This window comes from Populus alba, chromosome 14 (assembly GCF_005239225.2).
Source record: "Populus alba chromosome 14, ASM523922v2, whole genome shotgun sequence".
In the NCBI taxonomy this organism is placed as follows: domain Eukaryota; kingdom Viridiplantae; phylum Streptophyta; class Magnoliopsida; order Malpighiales; family Salicaceae; genus Populus; species Populus alba.
Window position 1 is genome coordinate 3,542,910 of NC_133297.1, and position 18,722 is coordinate 3,561,631.

The following is an 18,722-nucleotide window of genomic DNA, read 5'->3' on the forward strand; positions in this document are numbered from 1 at the left end:
TATGTTGTCCTCTCATTTATTTTATAAATCCAATTTAGTTATTTTTTTATTAATTTCTAGTTTTTTTTCTTTTTATCTTCTTTTGATTATTTTTTTGTTTTTAATTTTTCTGAAATTATGATTATATAGAAACCTAACTTAGACTCAATTACACTCTTCATAATTAAAAAGCCTAATACTTCATTGGTCCAATAGGTGTATAAAGTCATGGCCCAGGCTGATTCTCTCACTGATTCGTGTTTAATTAACTAATGGAGCTCCGCTGGCGTAAGAGTTTGGAATATCTGGGGAAGAAGAAGAAAGAGGGCGAGTCTGTGTATTTTTTTCAAAGGGCAAAGCTTAAAATAATCCCCTCCATCCAGATAAAACAACCCCATCTTAAATAATAAAGATTCCTTAGCTTCAACCATAACAAACGGATCTAACTCAATTAATTAAATTTTAAGTTTAGTTTTTAAAAATTATCAATTTAAATATTATAAATTTAAAAAATACAAAAGACTTGCATGATCATTAATTTTAGAATCTGTAAAATTAATCAAGGTATATATAAATTAACTCAAATACTTACATAAATTAAAAAAAATTCCTTTGCTTTTTATTGTATAGAACATGAATATAATAATATTTTTTTATCTATTTTAACTAAAATTTAAATAGCATGGATGTGGAAGCTTTAAATGAACAATGAAAAGGATAATATTTAGTATTATTGGGTAATTGTTTACTGCAATTATCTTGTTTGTTTTCATATTTTTAAAAATATTTTAATTTTTTTTATTTTAAATTAATATTTTTTAGTACTTTCATATTATTTTAATATACTTATATTAAAATTAATTTTTTTAAAAAATAAAAAATATATCATTTTAATATATTTTCAAATAAAAAACACATTAAAAAATAACTATTACCACACTCATGTCAACCTGAACTTCATCACTCAGTAGCATGACTCTAGATCCAAAGGCACGGAGGTACTATATAGATGGACAGTACATGCCCTCGCTGCTCGCTCATTGCTAATCAACCTCCTCTCCATCCACCCCTCACCGTTAATTGTGAAACTCTTCTTGCAAAAACCATTTCACAGTGTGTACTTTGACTAAGAAACAATGATATCTGAGATTGAAGCCACAAAACCCCATGTTGCCGTCGTTTCAGTTCCACTCATGGGGCATATCATACCCCTTCTTGAGTTCTCTAAACGATTAGTCGTCGACCATGACTTCCATGTCAGTTTCCTTGTCATCACCACCAAGGAAGCCTCGGCAGCGCAGGACCAGCTCCTCCAGTCACCCACCTTCCCTCCTGGCCTCGACGTTGTCTACCTTCCTCCCATCGACGTGTTCTCTGTCACCACAGATGACATGCTGATGCTTACTCGCCTTTGTGTCATGGTAGAAGAGAGCCTCAAGTCCCTGAAATCAGTCCTCAAAGAGCTGGGGGAGCTCAGAGCAGTTGTCATTGATAAGTTTTTTACCCAAGCCTTTGATGTCTGTTGTGAACTGTCAATTCCAGCGTACTTATTTTACACTTCAGCCCTTGTTATGCTTACCTTTTCCTTGTCTCTACCAACTCTTGACTGTGAAGTGGAGGGTGAGTTTGTTGATCTCGCTGAACCATTGAAGGTCCCTGGTTGCCCTCCATTTCCAATTGAAGACCTTTTTGACCCGCTTAAAAACCGTAAGATTGATGAGTACAAATGGTTGTTGTTCCATTGCAGCCGTTTTCACCTGGCAGCAGGGATATTCGTTAACTCTTGGAAGGAACTAGAATCTGTGACCTACAAAGCCATAACTGAGGACCCATTCTTTAAACAGATACCCACACCTCCAGTTCTCCCAGTTGGACCGTTGATAAAAGAAGAACCACCACTAACTGCCCGAGACATTGAGTATCTGGCTTGGCTTGACAAGCAACCATCCGATTCGGTGCTTTTTGTAGCACTTGGCAGTGGTGGTACATTAACAGCTGATCAACTCACTGAATTGGCATGGGGGGTAGAACTGAGCCACCAAAGGTTCATATTTGTTGTGCGTAAGCCAACAAATAGTAGCGCATCAGCTGCAGTTTTCACTGCTGGAAGTGATGTTGACAATCCGATGACTTATTTGCCGGAGGGGTTCTTAGAGAGGACTCAAGAGAGGGGATTGGTGGTGCCATCATGGGCACCACAGGTGGCAGTGCTTAAACACCCTTCCACCGGTGGTTTTTTGTCTCACTGTGGGTGGAACTCAACATTGGAGACTATTATCAATGGAGTGCCTTTGATTGCTTGGCCACTTTTTGCTGAACAACGAATGAATGCCACGATACTTGCAGAGCAAGTTGGAATAGCCGTCAAACCAGTGGTAAAACCAGGAGAGAGCTTGGTGGGACGTGAAGAGGTTGAAAGAGTAGTAAGATTGGTGATCGAGGGTGAAAAAGGGAGGGATATGAGGAGAAAGACTGGGGAGCTGAAAGAAAGTGCTGCGAAAGCTCTGGAGATTGGTGGATCGTCTCATGATGCGCTTGAGCGAATGGCTAAGGAATGGAATGCGGAGTCTAATGTCTGATCGTTCGTGCACCGAGTGCACCGCACTGTTAGGCAAAAGAAAAGTTGCTTTTCAAAGCTAATTTACTATTTTTAGTGTGCTAAAAAAAACCGATATAACCACGATTAACTTGAAAATGCTAAGTTAACCTCGTGAAAATATGATTTTATCCTCTAATTTATGCTTCCCTGGCTTGTATCCTAGAGAGATTGCACTCTAGCAATCCATGGTTCAATGAATGTTGTTTCACAGCGATTCAATGATACCTCTTTAGTTTTGTCAATAATTATTTGCTAATGGTATTCGATTCTCAAACGCATATGATAATAGCACAAAAGCTAACGAGTGTGAAAACCATTATTAGGCAGTTAACCCCCACCTCACATGCTTACTTTAATATTTGCAGACATGGAGACAAAAAAATTGGAACTCTACTCCACTTTTGGATTATGAACTGCAATTAGATGCTGTGACATTCAGTTTAAGCAATCTTTAGAAGAGCGCAGAAGCTATTTGCAATTGTTCCCATATCCATTACAGATGTCTGCTAGAGTGCAAAAACCCACGAGTTCAAAATTGACAATTGTTCATCACTTTGGCAAGAATCACAGTTCAATGGATTAGAGGTATTTGAGTGCTGTCTAAGCATTGCTATTTTGAACCTTATTAACAATCACGTAGCGAAGATATTTGCGCATCAAGAATTCACTTGGAGCAAACATTCCTGGAGAGAAAACATGAAAAATAAAAAATGCTCTCATCTCGTTTGGTTGGAAGGGTAGCAAGGACAAGAACAAACCAGGAGCAGGGGTAGAGATATCCCTTTAAACCACAGTTTGTTTCCTGTAATGATTTAGGCATCTAGGACTCACTTGGAACTGACATTAACGAATAGAACATGATTCAAATTTGATGTCTTTTATGCACAACTCTGAAAACCATGAGTTACTTCTGCTGCTGCAAATCCATATTCATGTAAGAAATGGTATACTGATTTCCGAAGGCTATCACTTTATAATTCAAATCCAACAGTTGAAGAATTAGCACATCTCTTATTGCAATTTGGAATCAATTAATTACTTCCATGTCTTTAGAAGAAGAAGAAGAAGAATTCCTTAACAGCATACCTTCCACGATGAATGACAATCTCAGCAAGAGACCCAATTCTTATGAGTACTAATAAGAGCAGATAAAAGGCCTGCACAAGATACCAAAAGGGGGCCTGAAAATTGCCCTCTGCCGTCACGAATATCAGCCAGAGCCATTAGCCCGTCGGCAAAATCCTGCACAATTGATAATTTCTTCATCAGCTTCTTCTCTCTCAGCTTCCACAATCTCCTCTCTTCCTCTTGACGCCCAATTCCTCTCGTGACTGCAATTTCAACGCTGGATTCCAGGCACACCTCATCTTCACTCAATTTCTTTAAATCTCTAAATTTCAAAGAAATACTCCCAATATACCCAACAAACTCCGTCCAAGCACTGATTTTTCCTAAACTTTTGGAGTGTTTGCTATCGATCAACCCCGATTTAGCCAACCAAACAAACTGCTCAACAAAATAATACAAACCTTCGCCTCCATAGGCAATGATGGAAAGGATGATTTCTTGTTTTGAATCAAAATGAGAGCCTCTTAATGCGTTGACATCTTGAACAAATTTCCCAAGTCGGAATGCTTTGCGACTGAGTCCAACACTTGATTCGAAACTCTTTAGTCGTTTCGTTACGATTAAGGTTTCGGGGAGGACGGATGAGGCTAAGATGATCTTGGTTGCGTAACGTGAGATCTTGAGGAGCTTGTCAACCCCATCTCGCTTTGCAAGGTATACCTCTAAATGATTCAAAAAGTCTCTTTGTCCCTGTTTATTAGGGATTTCATTGGCGTTTTGTGGGGTTGGGGAAGGCTTGGGATCCATCGTGATGGTGGTGGTGGTGCAAAACAGAGAGGAAATTGCTGGTGAGAGCGTGTAGCAGGAATTTCTTAGTCGGTAGAAGTATTTCGCGAGAGAGAGGGAGATGCGAGGGGAGATAGAATCCCTCGCTCGCTTACCTGCCCTTCCTTTGTCTCGTCTGCTTGCTTCTTGTTCTGCGTGCCACGTTCACCAGCAAACTAAAAAACAATATTAATTTAGTCCTCCTTCTCTTATTATTGCTTTAATATAGCCATTCTATTATTTTCTTAATTTATTTGGTCCCTTTACTCATGAGAAAACCCTAATGTGGTCTTTCTGTCTAATTTTTTAGCAATTTTTCATTGGCGTGTGGCAGGTGAAGGTGAACTCACATGTCAGAATATAAGCACGAAATCCAAAACAAATCAATGTTGCTAATGCCTAAAAAATTAAAAGAGCAGGTTAAGATGGAAAATTGCTGTCAGCCCCGGCGTTGAACACCCTTTCCTGTGTTTTTCGGGTATATTCGAGAATGTGTTAATAATATAATTTAAAAATATATTAAGATAATATATTTTTTATTTTAAAAAATATTTTTAATATCAACACATTTAAAAAAAACATAAAAAAATTAATTTTAAATAAAAAAATAAAAATTTCCAGATTTTTCATTTTAACCGCATTTTCCATAAACTGCCGTGAGATTCTGTCACTTCGGTAGTATTTGAGAACGCAGTTGAACGGCGTTTTCAAAAAATTCAAAAGGTTTTTTTTTTGCTAAAATTTAATGTGGTTTGTATTTTTTGGATTGTTTTGATGTGCTGATATCAAAAATAATTTTTAAAAAATAAAAAAATATCATTAACATACATTTCGACATGAAAAATTATTTGAAAAGTAACAGCTACCACACTGTCAAACACCCTTGAGCAATTACTTAGCATTTGGGAGTGCACTAGTTTTTAATTTTGGTTATTTTTTAAAGGTATTATATTTTTTAAGTTTTTTTTATAATTTTGATATGCTGTTAAAAATAAATATATAAAAAAAATATTTTAATATATTTTTAAATAAAAAATATTTTTTTAAAAATACCTTATACTACAAAATTAAATAAACGCATTGGAAAAATCATACCTCGGAGCATCAGTAGGTGGATTCCATCGAGGTTGGGCTAGTCCTCCCCGGGCATCAGATGGGTTTGTGCATCCCTGAATCAGCTTAAGCTATATGGGCTTTCTTTCGCAGGTTAGTCAGTTTGGTCTTGGGATTAGGAAAACTTACTCCTTTTTATGGGAAGCCCGAAAGAGGGGTTATGGTTAGCTAATGGGCCTCACACTGGATCTATCCACTAAAGTGCTTGTTTAGCATTATGATTGAAAGGATATTTGAATATGTTTTAAAAGTGTATTTAATTTTTAAAAATATCAGATTAATATTTTTTTTGATAATTTCTATATTTAGGTATAAAAAATAAAAATAAAATTAAAAAATAACTATTTTAATATATTTTTAAGTGAATAATATTTTTTAAAAATACTAAAAAAACATAATCTGATTTTTTTTTTTAAATATTGAGTTGGTTAGAATTTAACTTTGCATGTGGGGAAAACACTGTATCTTTTCTCACAAAACATTGTAGATTGCTACAGTGTCTCTCCACATGGTTTTGTTTTTATATAATTTTTTCAAATTTATCTTTGTTAATTTTTTTGTTTAATATTGATTTGTTTGAGAATTACAATTACAAGTCATTACAGATAAGGTTAAATCATATAGGGAAGCACTGTAGTTTTCATCACAAACATTGTGAATTACTATAATGCTTCCAACATGATTTTTTTCCTTTTTTATGTTTTTTTTTTATTTTTTTCTAAAATTATCCCTGTTGATTTTTTTTTTATATCGAGTTGGTTAAGAGTTGAGCTTTGTAATTTTTTTTTTTAAAACACTGTGAATTGTTATAGTGTTTTTCCATATAATTTTTTTATATATTTTTTTAAAATTATCTTTGTCGTTTTTTTTATAATATTGAGTTAGTTAGGAATTATAATTACAATAAAGCTAAATCATATGAGGAAAGCGTTGTAGTTTTTTTCACAAAACACTGTGAATTGCTACAGTATTTCTCTAAATGGTTTGATATTTTATTTTATTGGAGAAAACACTGTAGTTTTCCTCACAAAACATTGTCAATTGCTACAACATTTTTTTTCACGGGGCTTTTTCCTTATAAAATTATCTTTATTGATTTTTTTTAATATTAAGTTGGTAAATAATTTAGTTTTTTTTAATGTTTTTTTCTTTTTATTAACAGAAAAACTAAATCATGTGGTAAAAATACTATATATTTCCTCACAAAACACTGTAGATTGCTGCAACTCATTTTGTTCAGTTTCTAAGTTTTTGATCACCAACACAATCTTTTTTCACACCATGAAATATTTACTTCATTGTATCTTTAATTTGTATTATTTATCTAGAATTGTTTTATAATTATAACACTATCAAATATGTACAGAGAAACATGCCGCATACCATCTCGTCCTTTCTAATTTGCTTTTAATTCTAGCTTTCCAATTATATGAACACATGGCACTCAATCATCAGTCAACATCTTGATAATGACTTTTCGTTTTGGAAATTATTTTAACCTTTTTAGTATTATTTTTTAATGAACAGGCTAGCTCTTGCAATATTTTTTTATGGGATAATTTAAACTAACCTTGTCAAGAAAATTAAAAATTTATTTGTTTGAAAAACTTGTTTACTTAACCAACTTACAATATATTTAGAAATATGATTGTGATTATTTTTTAAAATATTTTTTATTTTAAAATATATTAAAATTATATATTTTTTATTTTAAAAAAATTATTTTTGAGATCAACGCATTAAAATATATAAAAAAATATTTTTAAAATCAGTGCATCAAAATATATAAAAAATTATTTTTAAATAAAAAAATTGAATTTATTAAAAACATGGACTGACCTGTGTTTTTAAACACAATCCTGATCTCACAACAAAATAAAGTTTTAGTAAAATGCTGAAGCATAAAGTATACTTACCAAACCTAGTCTAAGATTCATGGAACAGCTAATTAATTTGAGTTTATTTAAAAATAATATTATTTAAGTTAATTTTTTTTAATTAAATGATATTATTTTTGATAAATTTTTTAATAAATTATTATAGTTGACTCAATTAAATATAACGAGGGCCAATTGAATCTTAAGTTAATCCACTGAGTCTTCTAAGTTTGCCCAATTCGATTAAAAAAAAAACTCAATCTGGTTAAACTCAGCAGATCTTCATGTAAACTCGCCAAGCCAAAAAATGAAAATTACAATAATAACATGTTTATTCCCTTTGATATATTCCTATCTCATGTGATGTCATTCCTAGTAACAACATGTTTTATTCCCGTGCCGATGTTTGTTCATCTTCTATTTTACATCTCTAGTTATAAGATTATGGTCAATACTTGTCTCGGAGAATGGTTGTATTAGTTCAGATGATTCTAATTTATTTTTTTATTAAAATAATCTTGTTTTGAGATTTTTTAATAAAATAATATTATTTTAACAAAATAAATATAATTCAAAATAAAACCTGATCTATGTGAAGTTTCAAATCATTTATCTTAAAGGCTATGTATTTTTGTATTTTTTCTAATCTAAATCCTGATATTTAAAAATTTATTAAACCCCAATTGATCTGGTCGAACATAAACAATGTACAATGTACTAAGAAGAAGCAAAAAAAACTTTTAGTGATTATTTACTCATTCACAATACTTGAATTTAAAATCTTATTTAAAAAAGAACCAACCATTTGTTTTTGCATGTAGTAGTGTATTTAAATTAATGTTTTTATTAGTTTTTCTAATAATTTTGATATATTAATATAAAAATAAAAGGATAAAAAATAATTTTTTTTTGAAAAATAACTTGCACGCCACCACCAGAAAGAATTCAGCTGCTGACCTCATCGTGATTTGTAAGTATCCTTTCTGGCAATGATTACATCCTTTGTTGATAATAAAAGAATTAAGATTGGAAAAAAAAAAAAAAACATGTACGATTCAAATCTTAATCTTACGCTACAGAAGTCAGAAGGCAGTGTTTAAGACAAGTTGGTTTGAAGGCCCACATCCACAATCGTAAGTTTGCTGGCTTATGATCACAACCGTCCACTTAATTTAATCCAACGACTATAATCACAAACTTATCAAATTTCACAGGCTAGATACACATCATGAGCCGCAAAATCATTTGATGCTAAGCCGTAACAGCGACCTTCCTTCCTCCCTTCCCTGGCGAGAGTAAAAATAACACTAATACCACACCACAGCATAGCATGTCAACTCCCTCCCCTCTCCTTCTCTAATCGGATCTGCTTATCCTTTCCAAACTCTATCTATCCAATTATTAAATGATTTTTAATCCTTAATTACTCTAATTATTATTATTATTATCATTATAATCTCTTGCAACCATGGACACCGAGCTCAAATCCATGAATCCGGATCCGCCCAAACCCGAGCAACCCGACCCGGCATCCCGAGACGATGGCTCGAACTCGAAAGACGACCGTCCGCTGCTTAAATCGGACTCGAACAGAATCAGCTCAACAACAGGTGAGAGCATCGAGGAGCTGGAGAAAAAATTCGCTGCGTATGTCCGCAATGACGTGTACGGTCCGATGGGACGTGGGGAGTTACCATTGGTCGAGAAAGTTCTATTAGGAATCGCAGTGGTTACGCTGGTGCCGATACGATTTGTGCTCGCATTGATTATATTAGTGGTGTATTATATAATTTGCAGGGTGTGTACGCTGTTTTCGGCGCCGAATCGGGATGAGGAGGAGGAGCAGGAGGATTTTGCTCATATGGGAGGGTGGAGAAGGGCGGTTATTGTTTGGTGTGGGAGGTTTTTGTCTAGAATGCTCCTTTTCGTGTTAGGGTTTTATTGGATTAGTGTAAGCTATAGAGATATTGAACTGCCTGATCAAAATAAATCTTCTTCCCAGGTATTTTTATTATTACAGCTGCTTTTTGTAATTTTATTTGGAGCTAAGTGTAATTAATTCGATGTTAATGATTTTATTGGTGAAATTATTTATGCTTTGATGTTGATGCTTTTTTACTTTGTTTAGCTTATGTTTCTATTTGGATTTTACATTAAGATTAATGACTGGGACTATTATATTAAGTAATTAATGTCTAATGGTATGATTATGATGGTAGTTTTTTTTTTTTCCTTAATCATGTTTAAGTTCTGATCCAAGTGAACTAACTCTTGTTATCATTTCCTCTCCATTATTTGATTTTTTGGGCAGAACGAGGGAAAAGATCAATCTGAAGAACCGGAAAGACTGGGGGCAATAATATCAAATCATGTTTCATATTTAGATATCTTGTACCACATGTCTGCTTCTTTTCCAAGCTTTGTTGCCAAGGTTTGTTCGTGCTCTGTTTCTTGTATACGATTTTAGTCTCTTAGAATTTACTTATGCTGACAGTATATATTGTGGTGTTATTGACCTGATTCTGGTTTAATGGTGATGATTTTGATCCTGGATTTTATCGCTGAAGAGATCAGTGGCTAAACTTCCTCTGGTTGGTCTCATCAGGTTAGTTCACTATGAACCGTATTTATCTGGAAATTTATTTTTATTATTGCGGGCTTCATTTGGTATTGCTAAATGACATGATAATTGTCTCTTCATATATTATCTCATATGGTTTGAATGGGGGGAAGTTCTGATGTTTTTTTCATGCTTGTTTTTGACAGCAAGTGCCTTGGTTGTGTATATGTTCAACGGGAGTTAAAGTCATCTGACTTCAAGGGTGTTTCAGGTACAGTGATTGTTATTGTCTATACACTCCACTACTATTTGATACTCCACTACTATTTGATGCACGGTGAAGATTAAGTGGCTAGCCACTCTCTCAGTGTATATCTTTTTAGTTTAGTAGTGTTGTACTAAGCATGAATAGTGCATGCCATAGATTTCATGTTCATAGGTTTCAGTAATTTTCAAGCTTAGTGGCATGTTTATCAGCCGCTACTCTGACCTTGCTTGAGTATTTGATAGTTGCAATAGAGATCATCCCTAGAAAAGAAAGCTCATGGGTGTTTTGACCGGAGAAACTCTAACTGGATTGGGTTAGGGAAAAAAGCAACAGTTCTGGTTTTCTGCATTACAGAATATAGAATATGAGCATGCCTCAAATATATTTTTGCCTGAAAAAGTGAATTGAAATAAGCCATGTAGTTTAGAATGATACTGGCTCTCTACATTACTAATATGGAAGTCTAAAACTACTGTTGCTTTTTGCTAAGTAATATAATATCTTTTGACAACGAGAATGTATTGCTTGTGAAATTTCATTTCCCTTCGCTCCTTGCAGGCATTGTGACTGAAAGAGTTAAAGAATCTCATGAAAATAGCTCTGCTCCTATGATGATGCTTTTTCCTGGTTAGTATTTGTGGATCTGTTAAATTCCTAGCAAGAATATTGCTTGATTCATGAATTGCTTGATGTGTTTATAATTTTATTTTACTTGAAAATGGATTGAATATTTTTTATTTTATTTTCCCTCTCCAATCGATAAGAGATTGGGTTCTTTGTATATACGAGTTGAATTCAACTGTGAGGAACACATACAGTCAGTAATGAATTAATGGTTTAAGAATAGAACTACACGTGGTGCTGTATGCTTGTTCTCTGCATGGGTGACCACAAAACTATATGCCCCAAGTATGTTGATATAGCCTGCCTGCCTGTAATTTGCACAGCTTCCTAAAAGGTAATCAATCATCTTTTATCTTAATACAGAAGGCACGACAACAAATGGAGACTTCCTTCTACCATTTAAGACAGGTGCATTCTTAGCAACAGCTCCTGTGCGTCCAGTGATCCTGAGGTATCCATACCAGCGATTCAGTCCTGCCTGGGATTCAATATCTGGGGTGAGTTTTTCTTATGCAATTTTGATGAGAAATTTTTGTTTGGTTGTTGATTCTATAGTTTTTGTTAAAGTTGAAACATCTACTTCAGTGCCTGGTTGGCCAACCATCAAGGAAGATGAGTGATGAATAATTTGTGAAAATGGACTTGATTGGGATCAAGGACCTGAAATTATTGCCACTTATGAAAGCATCAGCTTGAGAAGTGATATAAGAACTCAAATAAGTTAATTTAAGCTGAGGGAATTTAAATATATAGTTCAAGATGTAAACAATACCGTGAAAAATAAATCGTGCTTGCTTTTAGAGAAATGTTAGTAAATGCAAGGGTCGAGGTTTAATATCAAATAGATCAGATTTTTATAGCCAGTTATACATTTCGTTCATGATAAATCACATGTACAGGGAAGAAACTAGCCAGCCAGGTCACGCGTATGCAGAGTTGGATTTGAAGTTTCTTGGGGAATCTTTCCACTGTTTTTTAATCTATGTTTTGTATGTGTTACAGAAAGGATGCCCTGCTTGGAAAATCAGATTTACTAATCTGCATTTAAATTCTTTGTTCTGCTCTCAGCCTCATAATATATTTCATTTTGCAGGCGCTCCATGTGTTTTATCTTTTCTGTCAATTCATAAATCATATGGAAGCAGTATGGCTTCCTGTTTACTACCCATCACAGGAAGAAAAGGACGATCCAAAGCTATATGCTAGTAATGTCCGACGGTTGATGGCCCGTGAGGTATGCACTTTCCTTGATGTTGGATATTGAACTGTTTAAGACAATTTAATAAATTCTTGGCAGCCCACTCTTCCATTTCTAAAGTTTTAAGTGTTACCGTGACCTAAAATTATGCAGTCTGAAGTCATCACTACTGTTTCATTTGAATTTTTAGGCATTCTATCCTAAATTGCCGCATATATCAACATTTGTTTGTTATGGCTGCAGGGTAATTTAACAATGTCAGATATTGGACTTGCTGAGAAGCGAATATATCATACTGCTCTGAATGGTAATATTAGCCTGCCTAGTGTTTTGCATCAGAAAGACGATTGATAATTTCATGGCCTCGCTTCCAACTGATAAATCTATTCTGAGTTGAGCTTTTCACTTTATGTTGGGTATTTGCTCATAAATAACAGTCAAAACACGGTAGCAACACTCCACCATTTAGTACAAGAAAAAGATGCTGGTATTGATTTGTAAACTCTTGCGCGGGAATTGTGGCCATTGAACATGGTTTTAAATGTGCTGGTGGGGTGTATGTTTGCCAAAGAACCTAGTTTAAGAAATTTCTGGGATTCTGTATCGTGTTATGTATGCATTTCTCATTGAGTTTACTGAATGCCTTGAAACCCTTTTCGATATAACGTTGCATTTGTTAAACTGAATCATCTGTTTCCTGTTCCTGCAGGTTTGTTTTGACAATGCTAATTCGGATTCGTCATCTGTATATTTTACTCTATGGTTCTAAGATTAACAGAACAGAAAAGATTAAAATTATATAGGAATCATGAGCAGAATAGTATCTCTTATGTCTTCAATTGTATTCACCTGAATTTTCTGGAATTGCCGTGGAGCTGGACTGGCGTTTACAAAGAAAGCCATTTTCTTTTGATCCCACATTTTTTTTCGTTTAGTGGCAATCTGGGAAGATTAATTTGTTCCACGAAGAGGTGGCTCGGGCTCATCACTACCACCACCACTACTTGAAAGATTGATTTGATTTCACAGATCAAATTGCATACTTGATTTTTATTCGATGACTTAAGATTTCTGGTGAGGGTCGAGCAAACTTCCTTTCCCTTTGAAAGCTATTTCTCTGGCACATAAATTCTCAAACTCACACTATTATATACAAACTTAAAGAACAGGCAACCAATGAATTCGTCTGCCAAAAAATGGCCACTGACAAAAAAAAATAGATCAACCACAGCTCACTGCTCACAAGGGTGCTCCAATGGTTATCTAGCTTTTTTCTCAGACGAGGGAGAATTTAATTAGCATTTTAATGGTTTGCAACAGCAGACTGGTGCTAAAACCACCACAACACACAAAAACCATTCATCTCAACAAACCCGCCCATTAACCTTCTAGGGTTTGGTCGCTAATCACTATGCAGAGATATGAAATCCTCAATGAACGCTAAAGAGACCCTCGAGTAGTTTTCATCTTTCTTTCAAGGACCCGTTCATGGACCTTCTCAATTCCCATGGTAGGCAGCCTTTCAAGGGTGATTGTAGCAGTAATGAAGACGTTGACAGCTGCTTTTGTCGCATTGAGATTGAAGACAAGCAACTAAAAGCGCTTCTTAACCTTCTCTTCTCACTGTCATAAGGTTGGCCGCAGGGGTCATGTCGCACAGCAGATATTTTAAGGGATTGAGGAAGCACGCAGTTGCATATTGAACCTGTCATAGAGTTAAGTACTTGGGAATTAAAGACAATCATCATAAACTCCTTGAAATCATGCAATTTAAGAATTAAAGACACAACTTTCTTTTGATCAACATAAACACTGCGGACACTTGGGAGTTGAAGACATGCAACATGAAGACACAACTTTCTTTGGATCAATCTCTTGACCTGTAAATTCTTTTCCTTGATACATGACTATCCATCATTTTTTTGGAAAGCCCTGTTTTCAAGCAAAAGGCCTCTTAGTTTTTATAGACTTTTCCTGCAATTACCACTTGCCTAATGTAGAAGTCTTGCCCGGAAAAGCAGTTCCAGGGAGAAGGGTCATGCCAGAAACACCCAAAACCATCGATCCTCGACCCCAAAAGAATTGATGCCATAGAAATTGTTCTACCCGGGGGCTGGAAAGTCTACGCATCATCTTCTTGTGACATTTACAGTAAGGTGAGTCCCTGACAGAGGTTATTGATGCTAAAGGTTTCAAGGGACGTATAGCGTGACATAGACAAGGTGCATGCATCCTAGGCTTGCCATGGTAGAGACTAAAAGATCAAGGTAAATTATTGAGATTTCCTCTCTCTTTTTCCCCAACTTGCAAACAGAACCAGTCTACATTCCAGCAAGGTAACGAGCTGATATTTAAAAGAAAAATTACTTTAGAATTGAAAGTCTCAGTTACATAGATTTAGATGTTTCTGATGATAATTTCATGCAGTAATTTCTCAATCCTCTGCTTGGTAGATGGTTATATGAGAAAACATACCTATTTTTGCCAGTCGATTTACCCACTTTGGAATTGGTTTCCCGGTCAGCCTGTAACAAATATCCTTGCAGAAATGGTTGCAATTCTTAACAATCAAGTGATATGTATCACCATGATAGCTCGCAGCATGCCGCTCCATGAATTCTCTAACCTGAATGGAGTCCAGGCATGTGGTCCCAATGAATATGGACCTCCTGAACTTGAAGCCTGGGCACTGCCGTGGCTCGACCTCAAAAACCCCACTTGTTGGGTAGTCATGGGCTCCAAATGCATATTCTACTCCATGAACTGCACAACAGTGGAAGGAGGGCGATGAGAAAGTTAGAAACCTGATCTAACTTGAAACTGGAGAGTGATATAAAAGAAGAAAATACAGCAGGATCGGGCTTTAACCCACTGCTTGCCAATACAGTAATTTTATTCAATGCACAAGGATTGCACTGGTTTGGCTGGAGGTTTCTTAGATGGATAGCTTGGATGAGAAACTAGATTAACATATCTGGGAACTCAGTTTTTCTCATTATAGGCAAAGGGCAGCATGTTTTTTATGAATTGATCTCCAGACTGGAAAGCAAAATCACTAGACGTGAGGTACATGATTGGAAACCATGGGTGAGAGCCGTACCTTCCACACCAGAGTGAAAGATGCCGAGGCCTGCCCAATAGGCGTAGCCATTCATTGGTGTCAAGTCATACACATTGAGATAAACAGGTGTATCGCCTGGACCATAGCTAGCTGATCTTGGTTTGGGAAACAAACAAAAGCGGGTGGCTGATTTGCCTTTCGAACAGAGGGGTATGATGGATTTCCATACTTTCTTTGATCCAAGTTTCATATTTCCTTGAAGCAAGACCAAATTTCAACTAATGCTGGCCCCCAAACTGCAGAGACAAGAAAAAAAAAATCAACAGACTCGACTTCTGTAACAATTAACACGACAGCTTTTAGTAAGATATCACATCAAGATCCAACTTAAAATCACATCATATCCTTTCCAGCGCTTCATGAGACAAAAAGTCCTGCATCTTGTAGATCATATCCATTTCGCTACAGAAATCTATTTTTTATGTCTTGATTTCTAGTTGATCAATCTGAATCTTAAACGCAATGAGTTTTTTGACTCTACAGTACATGGTTTTCCTTTCTAACTTTCAACTCCCCTGTTATGGCATTATTTAAAAATCACAAACGGTCAATAGCAACATTAGTATATTTTAGGTGATCTTTTCAAACTTAATATAATAACATATCGCAGAATCTGCAGACTTGTCAACATTATAGCAACCATCTGCAACACCAGTTGACTGTCATCCTAAATAATTAGCAAAAATAGTGGTATATTATTTTGCACAATCACATTCACCATGAGATATGATCAAAACCTTTATGCGAATCTTGGTCCAGCTAGATATGGCTGGCATACCAATGCATTTAAACCAAATATGCAAAAATCAAAGTTGCATAAAATCCAGTGACTTTTAACTCCAAAATTCAAGACATGAATTCTCCACGAGAAAAAGGACTAAATATTACCAAATTCATTGACAAGAGAATCTGGATTTGCAGCATGGCTTTAGATTCTAAGCTGAAGTAAAGTTGTTTCAGATCTAGTTGATATCATAAACAGTAAAAGCAAAGCAAATGTAATAGATCAAACAAAAACAAGTGATCTTAGAAAGCATCCCAAAACAACATTACAAGAGCTAGAATTATACAGTTTGGCTTAATTTTTAAGTAAAGAACTCCAAGTATTCATTGAAAGAAAGAACTTTGGGATCCAACAACATCTACAATGAAGCAAGAAGACAGCAAGATCGCTTCTTTTTTCAGATTTCTCTCAAAGCTTCCCGGGAATCAAGCGAACCCTTAAATGAGAAGCACTTAAAACAAAGAAAATAGAAAAGAAGAGAGGCAGAGTAAAAAAAATACAAGAAGAAGAACTCACAGATTTGCTATCAGAAAAGGTAGCCATTAGAGCCCAAGAAGACCACCTTTCTGAAGCATCATTGGAATGAAAACCTCTTTGAGTTGAAAGTAATAATATCACTACCTAAACAAGAAAAAGAGAGGGCCTATCTGATTCTGAAAGACTCTGCTGTCTGACACAAAACAACAAGAGAGCTAAAAATTATAAGAAAATAATATAGCATCAAAACAGGATGGCAAGGTAAAAGCCAACAGTCAATTTCCCTCTCCCTCTCTACTGTGTACGCCTCTAATACTCTAATGACACTAGTACCATTAGCTTAGGTGCTAAATTACAAGGGAAGCTCTGTTGAAGACTTGAAGGAGATAGAGGAGGTCGTTCTTTAGATGAGGAGGAAAAGAAAATGAATATGTTATTTTAATCCCTTCATATTTAGTAATTCCTCATTTTGATCCCTATTAAATCTTTTCTTGTATTAATACCGAAAATTCCAATGCAACCCACTCGCTGATGTATAATGAAGTCGGTAGAAAATAGTCTTACGACCTTCCCTGAGTCATGACCCGGTCGAGGGTTGTGTGATTGTCAGGTCAATTCCATTACAAAGCTGTTTTAGACAAACAATTTAAGTGATGGTGATCCACTTGTTAGATATTTTTATTTTTTATAAAAAAAAATTGTGTATATAAATTTTTTCAATGTATTTTTATAGTTTAAATAATCTAGGTTAAGATTAAAAATTTTATGCACGCATATAATAAAATAAATCGAGAATTATATGTGTGAATAAATAAATAAATAAAAAATCATTAGTGATTTCTACATATAAAACTTGAAAAATCAAAAAACAGATATAGATTAAAATATTTAATCTTGAAAGATGGAATATTTATCTAGTTGTGTCTACTAAATTTTTTTATTTAAGCAATCAATAATAGAAATAAAGACACGAATTAAATTAATAAAATAAAATAAAATGGAAAAAAAAACATGTGCAATATTGCACATATTATAAATATTATATGAAAATAATTTTTTTATTTAAAAAATTAAATTTTATCCTGGAAAAAAAATTAAAAAAATATAAATAAAAAAAACTCTTCAAACTTAAATGTATAACTAAAGACATAATGGTCTTTTAAAAAAGACTTTGCAAACAAAATAAAAAAAAGAAAAAGAGCAGATACTAATTTAAATATAAATTAAAAAATAAATAAAGATAAATCTATTAAATTAATCATTAATGTTTTTTTTTTTAAAGAAAAGAAGCAAAGCCAAACACATCTAACCCATTTTGCTAGGGCCCACGCGCAGCCTACTTTAGAAGGTCCACGTGATCGAGCCCTTAACTTTTTTGTTTGTAATTGGGTCCGCCTTGATTTTTTTTTTTAAAAAAAAAAATTGACAATGCATCATCTGATTTGTCCAAATTCCAACCACCATGTTCGCCGAAAAATCAAGGCTTGAGTTTTGTAATGTTTTGAAATTAATGTGTCGATCATTGATCCGGGATTTGGGTCGTGACAAGTTTTTTACCTGAAAACCTATTTTTCAACCCATCTTGACTCTAAAACATTATAGAAATTGTGATAAATCTATTTGTGGCCTCGAAAAACCCAAACTCCAAAAACAGAAAAAAATTGAAATCAACTCGAGTTTGAATTTGTTTTTTCTTGAATTTTAAAGGTAAAAAAACACTTAACATGAACTCTCCTCTTCAAATTGAGCCATTTGACATAAATATCACTCATTTTTGTGACCCAAATCGGTTTCAATGGTATTTTTCTCTCTTTATCATCGGAACTCAACGACTTTTCTCTCTCATCTCTCAAACAAGGAATACAAAAAGGAACCTTTTTACAAAAAATGAATTAGAAAAATATCGAGGTAATGAAAGTGTATATATTTTTTGTGAAACTTATGACATCTCACCTGTGTTTGACGCCCTCTTCACTTTGGTTCTTCTTCTTTCAATCCTATATTTTCATAATAAATCAAAATCAATTGGTCTTCGATTAAGATTAAGTCGGTAGAAAAAAAGTTTGATGATCAAGTTGAAAAAATATAAAATTTTGCATTGCCCATCTACAGTAATACGCAAGAGAATAAATAGTAGAGCCTTGCACGATGAAAAACACACGTCTTTTAGAGTGGTACTTAATTAACAAAAGAAAAAAAATCTTGGAATTTACTTGGTTATGTTTTGCT

General features: G+C 34.4%; 4 protein-coding genes across 5 annotated transcripts; 2 read left to right on the plus strand and 2 right to left on the minus strand.

The window, feature by feature from the left end:
• Positions 1 to 917: 917 nt before the first annotated feature.
• Positions 918 to 2,823, plus strand: LOC118034127 (hydroquinone glucosyltransferase). Its single transcript, XM_035039327.2, has one exon. It carries the CDS (start codon positions 1,116 to 1,118, stop codon positions 2,556 to 2,558), a length of 1,443 nt encoding a protein of 480 aa, XP_034895218.1. The 5' UTR covers positions 918 to 1,115; the 3' UTR covers positions 2,559 to 2,823.
• A 439-nt stretch (positions 2,824 to 3,262) lies between these two features.
• Positions 3,263 to 4,627, minus strand: LOC118034128 (peroxisomal membrane protein 11A). The gene has a single exon (XM_035039328.2). The coding sequence runs from the start codon at positions 4,451 to 4,453 to the stop codon at positions 3,686 to 3,688; it is 768 nt and encodes a 255-aa protein (XP_034895219.1). The 5' UTR covers positions 4,454 to 4,627; the 3' UTR covers positions 3,263 to 3,685.
• A 4,070-nt stretch (positions 4,628 to 8,697) lies between these two features.
• Positions 8,698 to 13,029, plus strand: LOC118034125 (lysophospholipid acyltransferase LPEAT1). Of its 2 annotated transcripts, XM_035039322.2 has the most exons (9): positions 8,698 to 9,463; positions 9,773 to 9,892; positions 10,029 to 10,066; positions 10,228 to 10,292; positions 10,848 to 10,916; positions 11,277 to 11,410; positions 12,007 to 12,147; positions 12,355 to 12,418; positions 12,821 to 13,029. In XM_035039322.2, exons 1-9 carry the CDS (start codon positions 8,930 to 8,932, stop codon positions 12,829 to 12,831), a joined length of 1,176 nt encoding a protein of 391 aa, XP_034895213.1. In that variant the 5' UTR covers positions 8,698 to 8,929; the 3' UTR covers positions 12,832 to 13,029. The 2 variants fall into 2 exon arrangements, with proteins under 2 accessions (XP_034895213.1, XP_034895212.1); XM_035039321.2 differs by lacking the exon at positions 12,821 to 13,029 and having other exon boundaries at positions 12,355 to 12,776.
• Positions 13,030 to 13,240: 211 nt separating this feature from the next.
• LOC118034126 (deSI-like protein At4g17486) lies at positions 13,241 to 16,878 on the minus strand. The gene is made up of 4 exons (XM_035039324.2): positions 16,533 to 16,878; positions 15,212 to 15,468; positions 14,587 to 14,874; positions 13,241 to 13,816 (listed from the first exon to the last, which is right to left on the minus strand). The coding sequence occupies exons 2-4, from the start codon at positions 15,420 to 15,422 to the stop codon at positions 13,575 to 13,577; spliced, it is 741 nt and encodes a 246-aa protein (XP_034895215.1). The 5' UTR covers positions 15,423 to 15,468; positions 16,533 to 16,878; the 3' UTR covers positions 13,241 to 13,574.
• Positions 16,879 to 18,722: the final 1,844 nt, after the last annotated feature.